The 21,898-nt window shown below is 42.7% G+C and overlaps 2 protein-coding genes across 4 annotated transcripts in view; both read left to right on the top strand.

Moving 5' to 3' along the window:
• The window catches only part of MTHFD2L (methylenetetrahydrofolate dehydrogenase (NADP+ dependent) 2 like), a 46,316-nt gene extending 35,661 nt beyond the window's left edge, over positions 1-10,655 (top strand). For 2 of the 3 annotated variants that reach the window (XM_061992429.1, XM_061992430.1), the window contains exon 8: positions 506-1,414. In XM_061992429.1, the coding sequence (XP_061848413.1) occupies positions 506-618 (113 nt within the window). In that variant the 3' untranslated portion in view covers positions 619-1,414. Of the gene's footprint in view, positions 1-505; positions 1,415-10,583 lie in introns of those variants that run through there. The other variant, XM_061992431.1, reaches the window with a different exon arrangement.
• Positions 537-12,191, top strand: EPGN (epithelial mitogen). The gene is made up of 4 exons (XM_061993965.1): positions 537-549; positions 10,584-10,704; positions 11,469-11,621; positions 11,917-12,191. Exons 2-4 carry the CDS (start codon positions 10,619-10,621, stop codon positions 11,969-11,971), a joined length of 294 nt encoding a protein of 97 aa, XP_061849949.1. The 5' UTR covers positions 537-549; positions 10,584-10,618; the 3' UTR covers positions 11,972-12,191.
• The last annotated feature ends 9,707 nt before the right edge of the window (positions 12,192-21,898 follow it).

The raw sequence follows: 21,898 nt of genomic DNA, 5'->3' as shown, positions 1-21,898 counted from the left end.
GTGCAGTGTCACAGTCAGCAGATGGGAGTGATGCAAGTCTGTGCATCACCCTGGGGTGCATCAACTCCTGGGGTTGTCCTACCTGGGCCAGCTAGTTAGAAAGCTCAAACAGTTAAAAACTGCCCTTTAGCAAAAAAAAAAAGTCTGTCACGGTTAACTTTCCATCTGTCTGACCACAGGTTGCGTGAATGTGTGTGGCTCCCGTGAGGAAAGGGCAGCCTACTGCAGGTAGATCAGCTTCAATGGGTTGTCAAACCATGCCGCAGAACTAGCCCCTAGGTAGCAATATTCCGATGGAGTGAACTGCCTTGCAGCCCTAGTCCTGATTGTATTGTCACTGTCATGGTTGTCATAAGATTTCTGGCTTAACTTTCCCTGCATTCTCCGGTACTTGTCAAGTTGCAGTCATTTATGGTCATTGCTGGTTAGGCATATGTGGGCAATTTAAGGAAAAAAGAGGTTTTTTAAACATTCCTAGTCAATACTTCTTTCTCTTTTCTCTTAGAAGTGAAGAAGAAGGCTGGCTTTATCACTCCAGTGCCAGGAGGGGTAGGACCTATGACTGTTGCAATGCTTCTGAAGAACACACTCATAGTTGCTAAAAAGCTCATTTACTAGAGCAAGCAAGCTGCCTTGGAAGAAGAATCCACGTTGTTCTATTTATTGATACACAAAACATTTATTTTTTACTACAGAAATATTTATTTCTACATTGTATTTATTTTTTCATGTAAAATATGCTAAACTTGACTGTTTACAAAATGTTAAAATATTTTGTGTTATCTCCTACGGACTTATTGTGAGCAAAAATGATTTGGAGAATGCAGCCTGTGCAGATAGGTTGCTGGTCGTCAATTAAGTGTGTGTCAATGAAGAATGAAGCATGAATTACGAGTATACCTGTGTGTCTGGGGATGGGGTGCAATTGCCAAGGTCTTTCAAGCACTTGAGACCCTCACTTTTGATCAAACAGTATAAAACTAAGTTTCAACATGGAAGGTATCTTCAGAGATGTATATGGTTCAGATTCTGAAGTTGTGAAACACTCTGTAGTTTGAAGTCTTGAATGATTTTTTAAAAACAGTTAGAGATAGCAGCAACAATCTTGACTCTGAAAGGAGTGAAAGACTGACATTTCTGTTTTGGCTGCCAGAGACTAATGTTGCCATGAATGCAAATGTTCAGTACACGTTTTAAAATAGTCAAGTAAGCTTGAATGATGCTGAAATTCTGACCTTAAACATATGCAAGAAGTATGCATGAGTTAAGTAGCTAGAAGGGAGGCCAGAATTCTTTTCTTTCAAAGTCTGGATTTGTTTAACACAATGTTTTGGTGCATAATACCCTCATCCACATGAAGAGATGACTTTAAGTAGGTAGAATGTAGTTGAAACTACTGTATGTGTACATTATGTATACGGGGGGGGGGGGGAAGAAGAACAGGAAGAGAAAAGCAAAAGTTTTTCCTTGATGAAGTATTTGTATTGGAATTTTAAGCTATCTAATTATTCTCTTATATTCTGAAACTGCATGAAGGGGGTTTTTAGTCCATGGTGTAAAGCTCAGCCCTGTGAATCCTTGACTACAATGCTTTGCTACTTAGAGAGGATCGGACAGGATAATAAAGTTATTACATTTCTGTTCCCAAAAATTTTAGTTCCCAGATGAATCTAGAATAGTCTCATGCAGTGTAAAAGCTGGAGTGGAGTTGCTGCTAAAATGCCAGTTGAGCTGAATGTGTGCACTGTTGACATGAGGAGACTACACCACTTCCCACTGAAGTCTGGGATGAAAGTTTTCCCACTGATAAAAGTTTGGACTTTTATCTCTCTGTTTTTATCTCAGGTGGGATGACTTAGGTTTATTTTCATCAAGAGCCTTGGGTGTTTGCCAGTAGACTGTAGATTACTTGAAAGGGGAAGAAAATGAAATTGTGGCTAAATACTACTGCCATTAAACAAAAAAAATGTACTTACTGTAATAAAAGAAACAAAATGGAGCATCACTTCCATGCTGATTGTTCTTCTGATGGACTTTCTGAGAGTTTTGTTTGATGCAGTGTTTGCAAAAGAGCTTGACAGAGTCATTACTAAATGTATACCTCCAATAGTGCAGACGCTTGTCATTTTCAGTTTAAGCAGTAGTGTAAATGTTAGAAGGATCAAGGTGCCTGTGGAGATAACACTTTAACTGATCAATCTATCATTGACTAAGATGGAATAAAACTTATTCACTGTTGTGTTAATCTTGGTGAAAAATTTTAATACAGCTTTGGGGGTGATTGTGTTTTTTCTTTTTTTTACCAGTGTGTTAAGAGTGGAGTTAATAGAAGTCTTCTGCATGTTCAGTCGTTACTTTTTTAAGCTGTTCACATTGCTCTTCTAGGTTCATGTTTGTTTTCTTTGGTTTAACTGTAATAATCCCTGCATTTCTTTGGCGAAATAACAATTTATGGCATTTTGCTTATGTCACTTGGGTGAATCTGCCTCTTTCATGTCCTGCAAACAATTTATTGCTCATCTTGAGCTTTTAAGAATCATTATTATCATAGAATCATTCCTCTTTTCACCTGTGGCAGATGGGTTAGCATTATGCAAAAGCCAGTGAGACTGTTCACTTGATGGCATGCTATTTTCAGAGCTGCTAGACGCATCTGTGAGAGCGTTCTCTTCTGGGAGGACATCCAGGAGGAGCATCCAGAGGGAAGGGCCTATTGACCAACCCAAAAAGCATGCGTATGTGCCAGACCTGGTCAAGCCTGGTCCAAGCTTGAACGCCCTGTGGCAGGCAGGGCCTTATCCGCTGAAGCCTTCTCACAGGCCTACCGCACCCAGCTGTATTGCCTAATGACAAAGCCACCTCTTGGATTCAAGCTGGATTAAGGTCCCATTGTGTAGATGTGTGTTGAAAGCAAGGCTCATGAGGCTTAGCCCTGCTCGGGACTGATAGCAGAGGTTATCCAGGTAGGCATAAACACTCTTGTCGATCCAGGGAGTACACAAGCTGCACTCAATCAGCGTGCAGGCATGCAGCAATTCAGGATAGCTACAGAAGGGAAAAGCCTTCTGGAATGCAGTCTATGAGCAGGAGGATGCATAACTAAAATGTGCATAACTAGTAGCATGTGTTTTCCCTTAAAATATGAAGTGGTTGAATTTAATCCTACAGATCACTGAGTAGGGGGAGAACTTGAGCTGACCAGAGTTGCTAGAGCATTTATCAGGAGATTTTTGGTTTTAAAGAGTATAAATTGTGAAAAGTTTTTATTAACTTGGAGCTCACAGTTGAGAAAGCAAAAGTTATTGCTGGGGTCAAGTGTATAGTTCTCCTTCATTGAGAGTTGGATGGTCGATTTGTGTGTTCATTATTGAACTTGGCCTTTCTGATGACCCACTCTAGTATGGCTGGCTATGTAAGTACCCTTCAGAGAGACCAGTCCTCCTTGTTCCAACCTGCCTGTGACCAAGGAAGTTGGACAGTGTTTGGGGTTGTGGAGGATAGTATGGGAAATGTGTATGATAGGTCTCAGAGACCTGCAAGCACTGTATGTAAGAGGTATGATTATTCTCATTATGCATACTCACAACCTTGAAAAGGTAGAAATGGCTTTTATGGTGGCAGAAGTAACGAAGCGACCAACTAATACAGGAGGCAACACTTACCTGCTCTTTCAGCCTGTGGTTGTGTAGCACCTGTGCTATGCCAGCGTTTGACTCTGCCCCGCACAACTGCACACAGCTCCAGCCAGCAATCACAGGCCTCACACAGGGCTGGTCTTCTGCCCGGCTTCAGAGTGTGGTGCACAGGGGAAGGCTGACTGAGAAGTGATTCGCATGCCCTTTGGGCTCACCGAAACCTATGATCAAAGGCCTCTTTCTGGCAGTCACAGATGGAGAGCATCATCCATTATCTTTGTGTCTGATCACTTCCTAATCTTGGCACTAGTTGTTCTCGTAATTCCTCTTCTGGTTGGCATGGGACTGAGGTATAGCGAGGACCAGGGAGGGAATACAAGCCAAGCAGGGGCTCGTCTCTGCACCCTGAACTCCAGAGTAGCACCCTGAGTGCCGACTGTCCTCCTGGAAGTAGCACAAGACCTACATTGCTATGGGAAAGAGAGATCACGTTTTTCACAGTACGGCATTTTTCATTTTGCTCACCTCTGTTTTGCTGTATTTCATTGATCTGCTCTGGCAGATACCAGGTCTCTCTTTAAAACTGTATCTTTGCATGTACAATTATGCCCACAGGTAATAGGAAACCAGGGTTTCAAAAGAAAACCTGATCCCATTGCTAGATAATAGCAGTTTCCTAAATAAATGTGTGGTTGCCCCAGGGGTTGAGGTTGTTGCCAGATGCACCTTTTTTTGATTGGTGAGAACAGCAGATGACGTTTCCTGGCATATAAATGCAAGAGAAAACACGGAGGCACAGATAAGCAGAGCAAGCAAGCCATCTGGAAAGAAGAGACAGAAGGTGCTAAAGCAGCTGCTTGCCATGGCATTTGGAATGCTAATCTATATTTTGTTGAAAGGTAGGTTTGGAGGAGGTTTTTCCATGTCATAAGATAAAAGGCTTTGTTGAAAAGTAGTTCCCTCATTCTCAAATAAGCACTACGAGTGGGAAGCATGCAAAGACCTTGCAAAGCAGAGTTACTAGGAATTTTAAACCTGGATGAAGTTTTAATTGATAGAGTATAATTTAGAGTCTTTGAAAAGAAGCTACTTAAACTGGTAAATAGGTGTAACATTGCATATTACGTGTATCTGTGTTGCAAATTGCGTAAGATGATAGAAGGAAAACATAATGGATGTGTATTTTGGAAATTTGCAAACAATAGTTTGCTTCCCCCACAATCATAATTATGTTGTGGAAAAGGAAGTTTGAGGCAACAGTGTTTTAAAGGAATTATTATATTGCTGCACATCGCATCAGAATTGTATTACCAAGGTACATGTTTTCTGGATGAAACGAACCTTGAATAGATATACCAAGTTTTTCTGTTACAGTAAGCATCTATTTGCATTACACAGCAATGGGGGCACTGAGTGAAGAATCAGCTATTACTGTTTCATCCCTCAGCACAGACTTAAGGAATAATTGGACAAAAAACAACACTGAAGGTATTTCTTTTTTGTTCTCTTCATTTCTATTAATGTGTCACTTAAAAAAAACTAAAACAAGACAAAATAAAACCCCAAACGACAAAATCTGTTGGGAACTTAGCTGTTATAATGCTCCTGTCATATGGACACTGTTGAATTTTGTGTGTGCTTTATTTTGTGAGCTGAGCTGCTTTCTTTGTGGAGTCTTAAAAACCCCTCTGAAGCAATAGCTGCCACTCAGCCTTGACCAGAGAAAAGACCATTTATACAAAGTCAGTTATAATTTGAAGAAGATATTTGAAGGCTGATTGGAATAGATGATCTGCATTTCAGATGGCAATTTCTTTTGCTTTTAACTAGTGCTTGGTTTCTAGGTATCTTCAGTGTGAATCTTTTGTGCAAGCAAGTGAGAATGCAGCAAGCATAACTTCAAGTGATGCTTCTCATTACTGTTACTCAGTAGTTTCTGTCTTTGTTGCACTTTTGCTTTTGGCTATCCCAGCTTCCACAGCCCTCTTCAGAATGCTAGCGCTCTTTTTTTCTTTCCTTTTCTTTTCTGACTGAAATGTGAACTCAAGCTCTTTAGCTGCCAACATCTGAGACCAGAGGGCTGTGTTTATCCTGCAAGCTGCATTCTTGATGTTACTTCAGGTGCTAGTGATGTCATTATTTGTGGAGAACTGTGCGATCTGCAGCTGAGGTTTTGGCAGGTCAGTAAAGGAGGAAAGGATTTTAACTGTGATACTAATGTCTTTGTACTTTAAAAAGAACATAAACGTGTGTACAAGTCATCTTCTGTTAATTCTAAGTCATCACAGGATGTCTTACAAACTTTTTTTAGTACTTCCATAAGCTTTTTATTTTCCTCATAACAAGTCAAATGTTTGGGGTTTTTTTTCCTTTTGTCCAAACTGTCGTAGTGGCACAGTGTTACATTGTAGATACACACATATTAATCCACACATATACTATATATGTTGGTTTCATAGGTATGCATGTAAATATGTATAAAATATATACACACATATGGTGTGAAGTCAATAAGGTGTTGATTTTTGATTGCAGTAGTTTAATTTATCAGCATATGACTTTGGTCTGTTTTCCTGCATTTGTCTGCTACATGATTCTTTCAGTATTAACATACAGCAGACAGGAGTATAATGAAGTAGAAATACGTTGTGACTAGTTAGGTACCCTTTTGGTATTATTTCTAGAAAGCGGGAGTTAGGGGTCTTGTTTTAAGAGGTAAGAGGCTTATTTACACAGTAAATGTCTGTGATTGTCCCATGTACCTTTATGCTAGCTGTGGCCGTGCAGGTCAACTAGATACCAGCACTTTTAGGAGAGAGTGTACTCCCTTCAAAAGCAGAAGCAAATTCACACACATGCAAGCACACGTTTACATGAGTAGTTAAAAGTGTATTTCAGTGAAGCTTTTCCAAAGCCACTGAGAAGTTAGGAAACAACATTTCCAGAAAGAAGATTGAAAATAAATACTTAACAGCCATTTTATTCGATGACTCTTTATACCTCTGAAGTTTTCTTGTAGCTTCTATTCCTGTGCAAGTTAGGTTTATAGTAAGATTTATAACCAAGGTTCAGTAATACCGGATCCTACGAAAATGAATTCCCATTTAGATATCACTGGAGGAATCCTTGTGGGATTGCAAGTCTTCTGGGGGGTTGAAATGCAGTTTGTGGAAAATAATGAATTTCTGCTCAATCCTCTTGCCTTCTGTTTATCCTGGTTCCTTATTTTATGTTGCATACGCTTTACTTGTCACCAGTGCCAGTGCTAGGAAACGTTAGGCTTGGTAGTGAGCCATTGGGGAAAAAGGTGACAGAGAGAATGGGAGCTGACATGGCAGGGATGAAGAATTTCTGATGCTGTCTGGGCTGAACAGGAACTTTTGTAGCACAATGGGCAGCTGGGAGTAGGGAAGAGCTTGGGTTTCCTGGGGCAAAAATTTGATCCCTTCTTTGCCATGAGCTGCTGCTTCTATGCCACCTGTAAGGGAGGCCCTGAACCTGAGGCTGACCCCTTCCCTCCCTCTCCTTTCTGACCCTCCCATTCCTCCCTGACACACCATACTTAAAGGCTGAGCTGTCATGGTCTTAGTGGCTGACTCTTCTTGTTGGTGGCTGACTCTTCTTGTTGCTGGTCTGTCAGTTTTGGCATGCCCAGGCTTCCAAGTACCTGTAGTTTTGATTTCATGTCAGATCTTGCCAAGTGTATCTGTTTGAGTGACTCAGATGCAGGCAACTCTCAGGTGCTTACACAGCATGCTTTTTTTTCCTCACGTGACATGAAAGGGCACATGGATGTGTTTATTCAACAGCTTCTTTAGTATCTAGGTGGATAATATGATATGAATTAGCATAGTGCTCTGAGATGGGTTAGAAAATCACTTCTTATTTTCAAGACTCATCATTCTTTCAAAGGTAATTTGTACTTTTGCAATGTCAAAATAATTGGCAGTTAGTTTTTTGTGTGTGTGTTCATATTTAAGATCTGATCTTGCAACCCACAATGGACAAAGCTCTTGCTCCTGACAGCAAGGGAGGAATGCATTGTTTGTTTGTCACCTGTGCAGCAAGGTGTTTGTCTCAAACGCTTTCTAGGCAGGGTTCTGCTCTAGGCTGACCTTACTTTCTAATGACAGCACCGACTTTCACAGCAGGAAAGGGAAAAGGTTTCATCAGGTTTCCACCTGAGGCTGGTAGGTGGAAGACTGCCACCTCTCGGCAGGCATTCTGGCTGTCTGAATCCAGCTGGTGGAAGCCTGGGTAGAGGTGGGTGGGGATTTCATGCCTCTGGCATGTAGATTTGTACCTTCCTTGTTTATTTTTTTTCCACATATGGCAGGGATACAAGTAAAATACTAAACCTGTGCAGGAGACATCTACTAGGGGCTGGGCAGTACTTTGGCTGACAGGAAATGCACACTGAAGGGTGCTGTTGAGTGCTTGTGTTTAGCCCCCTTTGTGCTGAAATGGTGATTCAAGACCATTGGTGCCTAAGTGTCAGAGGAGCACTGGGAAAGCATGAATGTCCCATTACCTGTTTTCCAAAACTATTCCCTGCAGAGCTTCGGTAGCCTCGTCTGCAGGTACATCAGGACGAAGAGAAAATGGGCTTTTGCGGGTCACCTGCATCCTGGATCTCCTTGGCGTGCTGAGCCTGCAGCTGTGTTTACCACGGGCTTTGTTTTCCATTGTGCTTTCCTTAGCAGTGAGCATTGTACAGTCCTCCTGTGCAGAAAATAATATCCATCTCTTGTCATAAAGTCTGTCTTTTCTTTCTGAATACTCTTCTTTCTTAAGTTCTTTTTCTCTTCCTCAAATCTGTCCCTCCAAGGCCTGGTCCTACACTGTGCTTTCAGCCAACAAGCCTGTCCCTGGAACTTGTCAGCAATGTTCCCAGAGCCAGCTAGAAAAGTGCCAGAGCTTGATCCTAGAGCTCACGTGTAGCCAGTGCCAATTTCTTCCCCTGTTCAGTGTGTGGTTCAAGGCTGTGGCTGTGGCCACCCTACACAGGACTTTTGTAGCAGACAGACCATTCTGATTTCAGAATATGGGGACAGCCTAGCTATGTTAGCATTGAGCTCACTGCCAGGTGGTGTTTGCATGCAAATGTGGTCTGTGAGCCACTTCAGGTACAACCCTGCTGCATTCTAGTATGCAACAGAGTCTCAGCCTATCCTTCGGTGTGTACGCAGGGTCACTCCATTGCTAGGCCAAAACTGTGGATTTGACTTACAATTTCTAACACTATGTTTCTAGCTTTAGGTTTGCCATCTCCTCAGTGCGAAGGGAAACTTGTGACTGTTCCTTACAAGAATGGAAAATATGCCTTTTCCTCAGTCCAAAGGAGCTCATTTTAAAGCAAGACATGCTTTTTCGGCCTCTATAGCTTTTCCCAAGAAAGAACAGTAGACCAGCATGTTCTTTTTCAAGCAGACTTGAATTTTCACTCGTTCTAAGTCTCTTGAAAAGCTGGAAGTCTGATTGATATATCAGGTTTGGGAGGGCACTATTTCCAAAGTAGTAGTGTTTGATCTGAGTGACAGTGATAGCATCATGCCTCTTAGGTGTCCAAACCACAAGATTTACAGTGGAAGTTGTGAACTGCTCTAACATGAGAGTGTAGACTAGAGGAGCTGTTTACCATCACTCATCATCTCTATTGAAGCTGCATAAAGGACAAAGTACAAAATTGTTTGGTTGAGTGCGCAGGAGGATTTCTCCACCATTAAATGACTTAAACTGGAATTTGTGAATTTAGGTGATTGGTGGTGTTACTCCTGAAAAATATGTGGTGGGCTCTTGAGATGCCTACAGGACAGATAAAAGTTTATGTCCATGACAATGGTTCTGTTGGTGTAATATCTCCAGACCTTGATTCGGCACTTAGTCAGAAAGAAAGGTTTCCACTTGCTGTACCATTGTTTAGTCACTCTGAGCAGACCTTCTGGCCTTCCTTCATTATATTATTTTTCTTATAACTGAAAGCTGGTGCTAGCATACACTCTGTTACATCTTCAGCCATCACTATAACAGTCCCTTGAAATAGTAAGATGTTGCTTGGACACCCCAACCCACCAATGCTTGATGATGAAGCTTTTGAGCTTTCTCTTTGCTTGCTGCACCACTCCTCCTATGTTACAGATTCTTGCCAGCCTCTGCACTCCATCTACAAGGCAGAGTGCCTCATTGCCAGGCTCAGGTGTTCTTCCATCAGTAGGTAACATTGATATATCTCCAAGAACAGTTTAAACTTCTTTATTCCCGTTTGAGCCACCATGGTTGTAAGGTTGTAATTTTTTTCTGCTTTCAAAGGAAATGCATGCTTAGTGACCTGGATACATAGAATTTTGCACAATTTCAGAAACGTAGTCATGCTTTTACATGGGAAGACCATCTGGGCAGTCTTGGGTGCTTGCAAGTGTAACTGGACACTCTGCTAGCGTTAGGGCGTGGGGAATGGATGGGGTCAGCCATCACACTATTCATCACTCAGAACCGGCAGGCAGTACTCTTAGAAATGCAGCAGTTGGTCTTGTGATGGGGAAAAGACAAAAGGAGCTAATAAATAATTTTAATTCAGACTGGGGAGCATACTGAAAATAATTCAGTGCTCTCATTCTGTCCTAAACCCCTGATATTCCTAGGATGTTTATTTTCTGATTGGATTGCAAGTTGGATAGTGCCTATGTTGCCCTGTATTAATTTCCCATACTCATTTTTATACACACTTCTCAAGAGCAAATAGTTGATTTACAGTTTGTACTTTCTCTAAAGCTGTGGTGGAATGTCTCAAGCTTTTTTTGCTTATCAGTGTTTGAATCTGCTTGTGAGACATACCACAGTAAATCTATGTATTAATTGTCTGCAGGCAATATCTGTTTAACTTGTGAGAATATCTTAAAAGGTGCATTTTTTTCTTGAATATAAAAGGACTTTTTTACCCTTTCACAGTAGACTACACAGAGCAGCCAAAGCTCTTGAAGCTTATGCAGACCTGTCTTGAAGAACACCACAGCTATTGTATCAACGGACTCTGTGCTTTCCACAGCGAACTGAGGAAACCCATATGCAAGTAAAGAATACTGCTTATAAGTACCCTTCTTAGAAAATGGTAACAGTAGTAGTACTTCTTTGTCTGCTGCGTGTTACTAATGTAGTGTAACAATATTCAACAACGCAGTTTTCAAGTGCTAGTAAAGTATTTGCAGGCTTAAAGTTTGGCACAAGATTGAGTTCTGTGATGGCTCAAGACTGTTAACGAGGCCCTAGTGCTGTGCTACTGTAATACTAAGAAAGGGAGAATGAAAATTCACAGCTCTGTGGGCCACTACTATGATGGCATCTCAAGTCACAACTGGTGCCAGAGTAAACAGTATAGGAGTAAGTAGATTTCCACAGTGGGCACAACACTGGAGGCAAAATCTGAGAAGTAAGCTGCAACTCCCTTTTTCCACAACTTCTTACACACTAATCAGGACTGTGATGTCCTTAAAATTTTCTAGGGTCCATACTTTGCAACTTTGGCCTTTGGAGATGTTACAGCAGCTGAAGAACAGCAGAGCATAGTGCTCTTTGTCCACACCCTCTACGATGAGGGTATGTTTATGACATAGGTACTGCTGTGACTGCAGTACTCAAGCTAGCTTTAAACTAGATAGACTGGGACAACTGGTAGTCATAGTGGAATGAAGAGGTTATGACTGAGCACCAGATTCAGCCCATCCTTGTTCAGACTTGTTCTAAAATGTTTAAAACTGCTGAAAACTAACATGTTTCTGAAATAGAAAGCATAAGACCTTCTAAATAACTGTTTCATGGTGTATCTTTGTTTTGTAGGTGCCTTGCAGGTTATAATGGAGAGAGGTGTGAACATTTAACACTAAATTCGTATGCACATAACTCTTACGAACGCTACATTGCAGTGGGAATTGGTGTAGGAATACTGACAAGTGGGATACTTGCTGTCATCTACTACTACGTAAGAAAGAGGTACGGGAGATGTATAACCTTCTGATTGTGTCCAAAGGAAGAAACAGCTGGCAGAGTTTTGAAGGCACTGGGAATGTGTCCTTGCCTGCTATAGGTCTGCGATGTGACCTTAAAGGAGCTGACACTCTGTACCTCCGCTTTCTGATCTGCCAGCTGAATCAAATGCTGCAAGTGTCTGAAATATGGGTTTCACTGGGGCTGCCTCAATGAGTTAGGCGATTACATTTAGGTTCTATTCAGACTGCTGTGGTTTTAGATTTGTCTGATTAAAATCCCATGATGTTGTCCATTTTAGATGCAGGAAATTGAAATCGCCCTACAAAGTCTGCATGGGCGAGACGGCATTGTGAATACCTGGCGTTGGGACACTTACCAATCTGCCTGTAAAGAAGAGGAAGGAAGTTCTGCTGGGAAGGCCACCCCGCGCCCTCTGGCAGGTACTCCAGCCTCGCTGATGAGATGAATTAAAGGGAGTGACAGAGAGAGTACATAAAAGGAACTCCTGCGGAACTGACAGGCTCCCTTCACTCTTGAAGAAAGACTTCCTCTTTTTAGTAAAGGTTGCTAGATGAGCAGGTCCAAACAGCTAAGCATACTTGCAGCCCTCTCAACTGCTCTCCTGTGGTTGATATTTGCTGAGGGGAAGACTGGTTGGTTTTAGCTGTTTTCAGTCATTTCAAGCCCTTGTACAGTGTTCTGCCCTGGTCTTTTCTGCCTCTTTTTTTTTTCCCCTTCTTCTTTTCCTTCCTCTGGAGGAAAAGCACATCCCGTCTCACTGTGGAGTCGTATTCTGAACATCATGTGCTGACAAGAAACCGTTTGGGTTCTGATTTCAGTGCCTGCTGCCTATGCGTGTGGATAAACAGCCTTCTTTCAACAGAGCAGTTACCTTCAGTGTGCTATGCAAAGTCTAGGCTGCTGTTGCCATAAAGAACAAAATTATTAAATGCGTTGGACTGAGGAAAATGGATGGTTCTCAAAAGCTTACCTAAACTTAGGAAGAGAGAGTAAGCAAATCCTGGAGAATCAGAGCATGACACCTTTGGGCATGACAAGTTCTTACTGTTCGCATAAGAAAAGGAATGAGACGTCTTTCTTAAAATGGATTATTGAGTGTGCTCATGGCAAAGAACTGTACTCTTTCCTAACTTCCTACAGCAGCTCATCAGATTCACCGAACTTCACGCAGAACATTGACTTGCTGCACCATGATTTCAGCACCAGACTTCAGTTGCCAGAGAAGCTGAAATTCTGTTATGAAACTTCAGTATAGCTTTGCCCGGGAAACAGACTCTATTCCATTCTCATACTTATGTAAACAGTGTGACCACTCAAATAAGAAAGAAGTGACTGTAGGGATTTTGTTACATCCTGGACAAACAGATTACATATCAGATGCTTGTTTTCTTCATGCTGTCCACAAAGAATTGCAAAGGTAAAAACATTTTGTTGAAGGAAAAGGGAAGAAAATTGGTTCTGAAGATGGTAGCACTAACTGTGACTTCTCAGTGACAATTGGAGTGTTTGCCAGTGCTGATGATCCAGACTGGAGATGGCTCTAAGAGATTTGCATTTCAGCTGTTGCACGTTGTGGACGCATCTACTATGTTTAGTTGTCTATGAGAAAAAGGCAGTTGGGTGCCTGGTGATTTTATGGGATGATACAGGCTCCTAAATCTAGCTGCCTTGCTTGAAAGTTCACTTTCCTTGTTATGTGAGTTAATTTTCACAGCAGGATGCATGTCATTTGTTGAAAAAACCCTGTGTATTTATGAGATTACTATGGTAATGCTGAAATATGTGTGAAAGACCAGTTTTTGAAAGGGTAAATGCACATTTGGCACTTCAACAGTCTGAAGTTCAATGGGCTTCTCAGGCAGGGGTATCCTGGTCAGTAGCTGAGTCATCTTACCTCTCCATTTGATACCAATAAAAAAACACACATCCCATACTGTTGAGTTGGAGTCCCTGTGCAACAGACTGGAGCAAGCCACACGTGCATACACAGAAAAGATTGTTGGTGAGGAGCTGGACTGAGACAGACACCAGTCCTTTCCTCTGTGCGTTGACATGAGCATTTTGTATGAGGCACTGAGCTGATTGACCAACTCAGCCTTTTTTCTTTTTACTTATCTCAACTTAAATCTTCTGAGCACTGTATTGATTGCTCCTTTCCATTCTTCTGACCTTTTCTTAGTATCCACTGAGAGACAACTTCTGCTCTTTGTGATTTTCAGGTCAGCTTTCAGTAGTTGCCCAAACATTTTCTGTAGCAAGAGTGCAATTAGATGTGAAGTACAGTGTGCACATCCACACACAAGCAGGCAAAAAACACCCCTCACAGACACTGGACAGACTGAATGGAAGTACCTGTGTAAGAAACATTCATGTCATGAGGAAATCTCTCTCATTCAACTCAGAGGAAATTTTAGAGCTAGACAGGCCAAAGGATAAAAGGCCTCAAAGCTTTTGTCATGTGAGTGCATCTCCTTCTGCGCAGTGAGTTATCCCTGCATGTGTGTTGTGAGTGCATTCACTTTTAAAGGACCTGCTCTCCTGCATCACAGAAGCTGTGTCTTGGAACAGACACACGCAGTAACACAACTGCTCAGGATATACGTGCAGTTGTTAAAGGAGTTCTAAGGGCAAGAGTTTGAACAAAATGGACTTTCACTAGTCCAAAGAAAGCTGTTGGAAGAGATACGGATTTTGTTTGGTTTCAACTATTTGCATGTCCTCTTACTGACTTTTTTGACACCCTTTACATACCAGTGGCCGTGTAGGTGCCTTGCATGATATGCAAGTACTTCTTCAGAAGTATTTACTCATTGCAGTGAGACACTGTACCTGTAGAAACACCCACCAACTTCCTGTGTTTAATGTTTGGATAAACATAACTGGAAGGCCACAATTTAACATGAGACTAAGTGGTGAAATATTTATTCTAGTTTGCTTTCTGGTCCAAGGCAGCTTTGGACAGGTTGCCAGTGAAAGTTTCATGAGATTTTTCTCCTAGTGGAAGAAAAACTTGAGAGTGAAACAACAGATGAGTCTGTGCCATGCAAGATGAGACTTTGTGTAAGGTCAGGATGTAAATAAAATGGAAAGACTAAGATGGGAAGAAGGAAGGAAAAGGAAGTCACTTCTTTATTTTAGTTTTCTTTTTCCAAGTGGTATTGGGGCTTCCAGAAATCAGTTCCTCACTACCTTGTCTCTGTACGTGCTTTGTGCTGAAGCACAACCTCAGTGCAGACTACCAGCAGCTCCTTAGACAACCAAGGCTGGTGGCACCAAGACACATGACAGCTTTCTCCATCAGTCCACAGTGTTTACAGCCTGATGTCCATGTGGGAGAAGAGTGTAGTCATTGCAGTTTTAAGGGATTTCATCAGGCCCAAGCTATGTTTGAGGCATCACTGCATGAATGAATCACTTTGCTGTTTGAGGCAGTGACCCAGCAGAGGAAGTCTGCATTGCCTCAGATTACTTTGTAGAGTCAGCTGTGCTGAGCCCTGCCTTGATAAGTGACAGATGCTACTGGGCTAGTCTGGTGTGTTGCTGCTTACAGTGCTGAATTTCCTGCCAAACTGGCCTGTCGGAGGATCGGGATCATCTTTCCTGGCTCATTTATCAGGCTCAGGCTCCTTCCCTAATGGTATTATTAACAGTCGTAACCTTCTGCTTCCTATTAGTTGCACGTGCCAGAAACTGTCATTTAAAGAGGAGCCCCTTTGTTTCTGTGTTTTTTAGGCAGTCGTACTTCAGCTTTGTTGGGGCATCAGCTCAGCAGGGCCAAGAGAGAGACGTTAAAGACTGCAACCTGCCCTTCCAAAGGACAAAACATTTGCCCTGTGTTTGATCCTGTCTGGTAGAATCACACTGGCTTTTCCTGCAGCCCATCTCTCAACCTTAGTTGCCCTTAAGCCACCCAGTCTTTTGCCTGATATACTGGCATATGCTGTCACCATGCAGGTGTGCTTAGTTGCTTGTCTGTGACTTGAATACCTCCCCTTAATTCAATACCCATTTTCTACTGAAGTGTGTGGGTGGCCTGCAGTTTACCTGATCAAGCAAGGTCTATTTAAGATGGTGAGATGCAAACCTGTGGAAAAGATGACTGTCAATATCCTGCTTTTAATCTGGGAAGGAAGTGGAAGGAAATGTACTGATGGGTAACATCTGGAGTTCTCAGTGGCCTTGTCCTGCCTGCCAGATCAGGTGCACTGTTGATTAACAGTGATGCCTGTGATTGCACATGGCTGATTCAGCAATTTGAGCTGCCAAGGCACAGCAGCAGCCAGACCACTGGCCTGTCTAGTCTGATAGCCAGACAGCAACGGCAGACAGTGCCAGAGGCTCCTGAAAAAGGTCATCCGAGAAAGCTGTTACAGACAGGCAAATCCCCATTTGCAGCTAAAATGAAGGCATTTATTACATTCAGATCCTTTCAGCAGAAATGTTAGGCCAAACTTTTCCTTGTTTGAACTTCTAGTGAGAAGGCAACAGAAGCTTATCCTAACTGAACAATAGCAAAATCAGACTGCAAAAATAGCAACTGTGTCTGGTCACTTGAAAATAAGCAGACAAAACAGTGCAAGAGCTATCGCTGTTGAGAATCAAAATGATTCTATGATTCTATGAATCTGTCTCTAGGGTCAGAGGCAAGCCTTCCCAGAGAAAACAGGAGCAAGTTTGGAAGTGGAGGAACATCATCATATTCTGCTTCTAACCCATGTCTCCCCCAACCCAAGGCTGTGACAATTAGAAACAGAGTCACAGAATCATTACAGTTGGAAAAGACCTTTAAGGTCATTGAGCCCAACCACTTCAGGCAGGGAGGTATGAAACAGTTTTCCCTCAGAAAAGGTTTTCTCTTATTCTCAGAAAGCAAGAGTATGCTTTGCATAGTAAACCAGCAGAGTTTCCGGTCCTTCCCACTTGCTGTGGCAAGCCAGCTTCTTCTAGGGCACATTAAAAGTAAAAAAAAATCAATTAAAAAATACTTGTGCTCATGGAGCTAGCACAAGGATAGCCAGCACATGGGCTGAATGGAAGAACTGGGTTGTGTCCTAAGAACTAGCTGTGAGACTAGTTAGTTGCTAGTGACTCTGGACTTTATGTAAAAAAAAAACCCAAACCCAAACAAAACTAAAGAAACAAAAAAATCAAACTCCCCAAAATCATGTGGCTGTGGCTGCCAGCAAGATTTTCTAGCTTTTCATTCTTTACACACGTTATATGTTTTCTTTACTTCCCAGTACAGGAAATAGTAGTTGGAAAAGCATCCCTCAAAGAGAAGACTAATTTGTCAAAATAATTGATTCAAAAATTAAGTTTAGAGTAGCTCCTCTGACCCCTGAAGCTTGTATTTCTCACTTGATTTGGCTTCCGAGCATCCCTGTGAAGCAAGGCAGTGCTTTAGAGATGATGTGATAGAGATGCTGTGCTGTGGAGAACTAAGATGGAGAGGGCTTAAAGCCACATGAAGGAGAGGCATCAAACTTGTCAAACCTGCTCGTAGTGCTGTAGCTGATAGATCATTCTTCTGTTCCTTTGAGTCTTTTTAAGAAAGCATTCTTTAGCTGATGATAACATAGTAATGAGAGAAGGGAAAGAGGGAGCAGTCTTGGGAAAATGCAAGTTTGATAGCAAACAGCAAGAGTTTCATTTTGAATATCCATTTAAACTCTACGTCTTGCATGGCCCAAGTGCATTTTATTTTGTTTGTGTTTTCACTTTTGGAGCTAGTCAGAGGAGCATCATGACAAAATGCAAGTGTTTGAACAAGGCAATTTGCATGACGCAGATAAATCTCAAGTCTGCGTTAGGTCAACTCCAGCCCATCATATGAAGGATCTTCAGTAGCCCAGCCCACTCCAGTAGCTCCTGGCCTGGAACCAAAGAGCTTCGTGGCAATGGGGTAAGCTGGATCCAGCCTCTAGAAAAAGAAGCATGAAAAAGAGGAGAGGGGAAGAAATGCATTGGTTATTGCTTGCATTTCAAGGTGTCACTTCTGTGGCCCAAAGGTACCAGTAAGCAGCTTGACCTGCCAGCTGCAAGACTGGAAGTGCTGTCTGCACAGCTCAGGACTGTGTGGTCTCTCTGCGTGGCAGAGCTCTGATGACATCTGCAGTGGTGTGTGGTTGCTCACACATGTCATGTCGTTAGCCCTGCTCTGAAGAGGGAAACACCTGCAGAGGTCCCTATTGTACTGTGATTCCAGGAAATCATTTGGGATTCCTTTACGACCCAGTTAACAAACAAAAAAAATTGCAGGCACTTATTATAAGCTCAGTGTAAGTAGTCATTAATTATCATGACAGCAATAAAATCTTGTACTATGACTAGACTTTGGGCTGCTCCTACTCTCACTGAATTAAATGAGAGAAAGAGCAGGCTCTGTAAGAAGCAGCTGTTAGCTCCATCTGACAAAGAGCACAACCAGGGTTGATACATGAGAGGACAGGGCCACGCTTTGCAAGAGCGTCTGACTAACTCGGACAAAGCTAATTTGTTTGACATCATTTCTATACGTAAGACTAAGTCTGTTTATGTCCCATTGTTACAACAAATCCCATGATGAACTGCATTTTATTGACTTCTGCCCAACAGCACATTTGAATATGAGTACTCTTCCAGGAAGCTGTCCTAGTAGATACCAATTCAGAATTGAAAGATTACCGGGCAACAGATGAGCTTCGCAGGTAGCTGTGACAGCCCTATGTAACAGGGAACACCTGAGCGCTTCAGTGCATCCCTGCTTTGTGAGCCAGGCAGCGCAGCAGCCACCCACTAGGTGAGTGAAGCAGGCTGGGATGAGTCAGCAGCACACAAGGACTGCAAGGGGAACTTTGAGTTACAGGCCATGCCATGTAGCCAGAATATACAGTATTTGGCTTACAGTTTTGTGCATTTTCCCATTTTTCCAAGGCTACAGTATCACGTGTTAATGTGCATTTATTGGAGGGAAGCTGCTTGGGAAGAGAAACACAGGGAGGACCTCCAAGTGGCCTTACCTGTGTTTGTGGGTTGTGGAAACTTGTAGCATCTAAAGTGTTGGGTGCAGATCTTTGTAGCTCTGACATGACACTTGGTGGACTTTGGCAGCTTTATCTGCCTCCTCTCTAGCAGTGCAAGCACTGAAGTTGGGCAGTGAACTGGGATTTATCATTGCTGTAGGGAGAGGAGCTGCTGGCAAGGGTGGGAAGGTGGGTGCTGCAACTGGACTTTTGAAGTCAACGGGACATTGTGTGTACCCTGTGCAGATAAACAGACTTGGGATTGTGTTGGTCCCCATCTTGACTGCTTTCAATGAATGCAGCTGTACTGATGTTAGCAGTGTTGGTGTCAATCAGTAAGTGCTGAGGATTTCACTTGCAATGTATAATGCAAGTCTAGAGGAATAGTCAGCCTGATGTTATACTAATATTTTTCTTATCTAGCAAGAGATAGAATTGAATGCACAATTCTCATTCAATTAGGCTATGTCATTTGATTAGGCTATGTGGCCTAATCTTTCTGTTCAACTTGAGATCAGATCTGGGTCCACATGTAGGAGGAAATCCTCTTGATGTCTATAACAGAGTGGTGGCTGTGAAAACCTGTAAGTGGGAGTTTCTTATAATTTTTCTCGCTGCCTTATTCTCAGAGTGGTAGTGAGGTGCAGAACCACGAATTTCAAGATGAACATGAACAAGGAGTCAAAGGCAAGTTGAGCCTGGTGAAAAGCACTGTGCTTGATGAGTCTCTAAAATCAGTCATTTCCAACCTTATAAAACAAGTCAAAAGAAACAGGATAGAGTATTTTGAGGCAAAGCAAAGTTCAATACCCAGAAGTACATTTGGGGACAGCTGACTATCCATTAATCACAGAATCACAACGGTTGGAAGGGACCTCCAAAGATCATCTAGCCCAACCTCCCGTGCCAGAGTAGGACCACCTAGACCACACAGGAACTAATCCAGGTGGGTTTTGATTGCCTCCAGAGGAGGAGACTATACAACCCATCTGGGCAGCCTGTTCCAGTGCTCTCTCACCCTCACAGTGAAGAAATTGTATCTTGTGTTTCTTTGGAACCTCTATTTCTCTGTGGAAAGTCACAGGAGATGCATATCTCACTGCCACAGCCCCTGTTTCAGCCACATTCTGGTTTCCTGCTTGTGGTTTTACAGCTGAACAGCTCCTCATAGCCCGTGTGTGAGTGTGAGCATGCTCAGCTTCTCTTATGTAGCCCAAACCAGCAGCTCTTTTTTCCCATCTGAATGTGGGGACTCCTGTTAAGTGAGCACAGGTGCCAGCAGTATAGCTGGATTTGATAGTTATACCTTTTTCAGTAGTTCGTGGGCTGGTGGTGTAAAGGATCTGATGGAACAAAGGCACATCCAATTTTGCCCTGGTCGCCAAGAAGGCAGAAAGTTAGCCCTGGTGTGTCACTTGCATGAGTTCCCATGTGCGTCCTGCAGCTAGAGATTAAAGCAGGCATTTTCTCATTTTCCAGCTACAAGTAATTTTACAGCTCTCACTGCCCATGGACAACTTATGTGATGTCTGCTGCCACTCAGATCAGTGCCCTTTGAGGCTTTCAAGGTTTACCAGCACATGCAAGCAAGGCCTCCAAGGAACTGAAAGACAGGAAGTTCTCTTGCCCTTTTCCTTTGCCTTGTTAATACTTCTCTTGACTTTTTTGGTGGCGTGTTCACGACTTCTCATGTGCAAATACATTTGAAAGTTCTCTTCCCTCAGGCACTTCTTGGCCTTCTCTTTAATTCCTTCTTCCATCACTAACCACTTTTTCCATCAAGATTACAGCAGCAGAAAAATGTTCTCTATGGGCTAGGTGCTCCCCTGTGCGTGAAAAATGTGTGCAGAAGCCAAGAAACACCAGGAGTTTGTTCCTGATTGTTCCCGAGAAGAATGAGGAGTGACGCAGGCAAAGAAGCGTGACCTGAGAGCAACACACACGCGCTCTGAGGCCTGCACGGAAGTGACTGTGACCTCAGCAAAAACGCATGGAATCTGGAGGTAGTCGGACCAAGTTGTGTGGCCCCTCATGTTCTTCACTGACCCTTTCCTTCTGGTCCAGCCTAATTCCTTTAAAGTTGTCCTTCCCAGCCTACCCAAAGCAGGTGTTCCCTCTTCCCACCAAGAGCAAGTGCCTTGATGCAAAAGGAAAACGCCTACTACTCTGGGTGGAGATTATTCCCTTGAATTAGGCACGGGGAGAGCTGCAAAGGAGCATGTCAAGCCCAGTTCTGGGCTCTGCCAAGGGCTGAGCTGCACCCCAGTGTGGAGAAACTGAGAGGTCTCAGGAGTCGGGAGAAAAGATGGAGCCTGCTGTCATTGCTTTCCTCTCTGTTACACAGAGCACGTTTGCACCAGTTTGATTTCCTCAGTTCATTTAGGCAGAGGGAAGATTGCCCCATGTCAGGTACCACTATAAACTTGTCCATCTTGTAATTCAAGGGCCATATTCCAACTGCAGCCTGGAAGGTCTTTAAAGGGATATTTAAGATGATTCCAAGCAGGGTTAGTTTGATTGCTTCTTAAACCATTATTTGTAAAATGTAGCAATTGAATGTCTCCATTGAAGGCTTTTCAAGAAAATTAATCATAAAGTAGGCATCTGTGATTTTCCCAATTAGCTCTGGCCTAACTCCAAGCCCTGCTGCAGGCTATAGTAAAACATCCATTGACTTCAGTGGATGCAAACTTAGGCTACTTGCACCATCTGAGCCCTTGGGTTTTTAGGGGTTTACATCTTTTGTGTGCCATGGGATTCTTGAAAGTTCCCTTTTGCTTGTGGTATTTTCTTTGGTAAGAAGTACCATGGTATGTAAGGAGCAGGGTGAGAGACACACGCCAACATGCTATTCACTAACAGCAACTCATAAACATAAGCGTGGTTTGAATATTACTGGAAGGTTAAAAAACAGAGTGGAGGAGGAAACTCATGGGCACTTGACTGTATATGGACACAGTTTGGATGGTGCCTGGTGAAAGCCTGAGCAATTTTCCATTGGCTTTATTAGGCTTTGGAACACAAGTGGCTCATAGTTCTGTTAACACAGGAGAATCTGGAGTGGTGTGTTGCATTTGAACACTGGCCCCTCTTGTTCATACAGATCCAATTGTAGCAGAGTTTGTGGTGCTGATTATGAGCAGTAGGTTTTGAAGTAACACCTGACAGCAGTGGGAATTAGGCTTCGTGTATTTTCATAGTTTTTTTAGATCAGCCATCTGCCCATTCTTCATGCCTACTACTGGACTTGAGGAGATT

This window comes from Colius striatus, chromosome 3 (genome assembly GCF_028858725.1).
Source record: "Colius striatus isolate bColStr4 chromosome 3, bColStr4.1.hap1, whole genome shotgun sequence".
NCBI lineage: Eukaryota > Metazoa > Chordata > Aves > Coliiformes > Coliidae > Colius > Colius striatus.
Note: the sequence above shows the minus strand (reverse complement) of the source record. Positions and strands in the feature narration are given on the sequence as shown.

Coding starts and splice junctions, on each gene's coding strand:
- EPGN (XM_061993965.1), top strand. CDS start 10,619: ATGCAGACCTGTCTTGAAGAACACCACAGCTATTGTATCAACGGACTC. Junction 10,705..11,468: donor CTGAGGAAACCCATATGCAA/GTAAAGAATACT, acceptor TTTGTTTTGTAG/GTGCCTTGCAGGTTATAATG. Junction 11,622..11,916: donor TACTACTACGTAAGAAAGAG/GTACGGGAGATG, acceptor TGTCCATTTTAG/ATGCAGGAAATTGAAATCGC.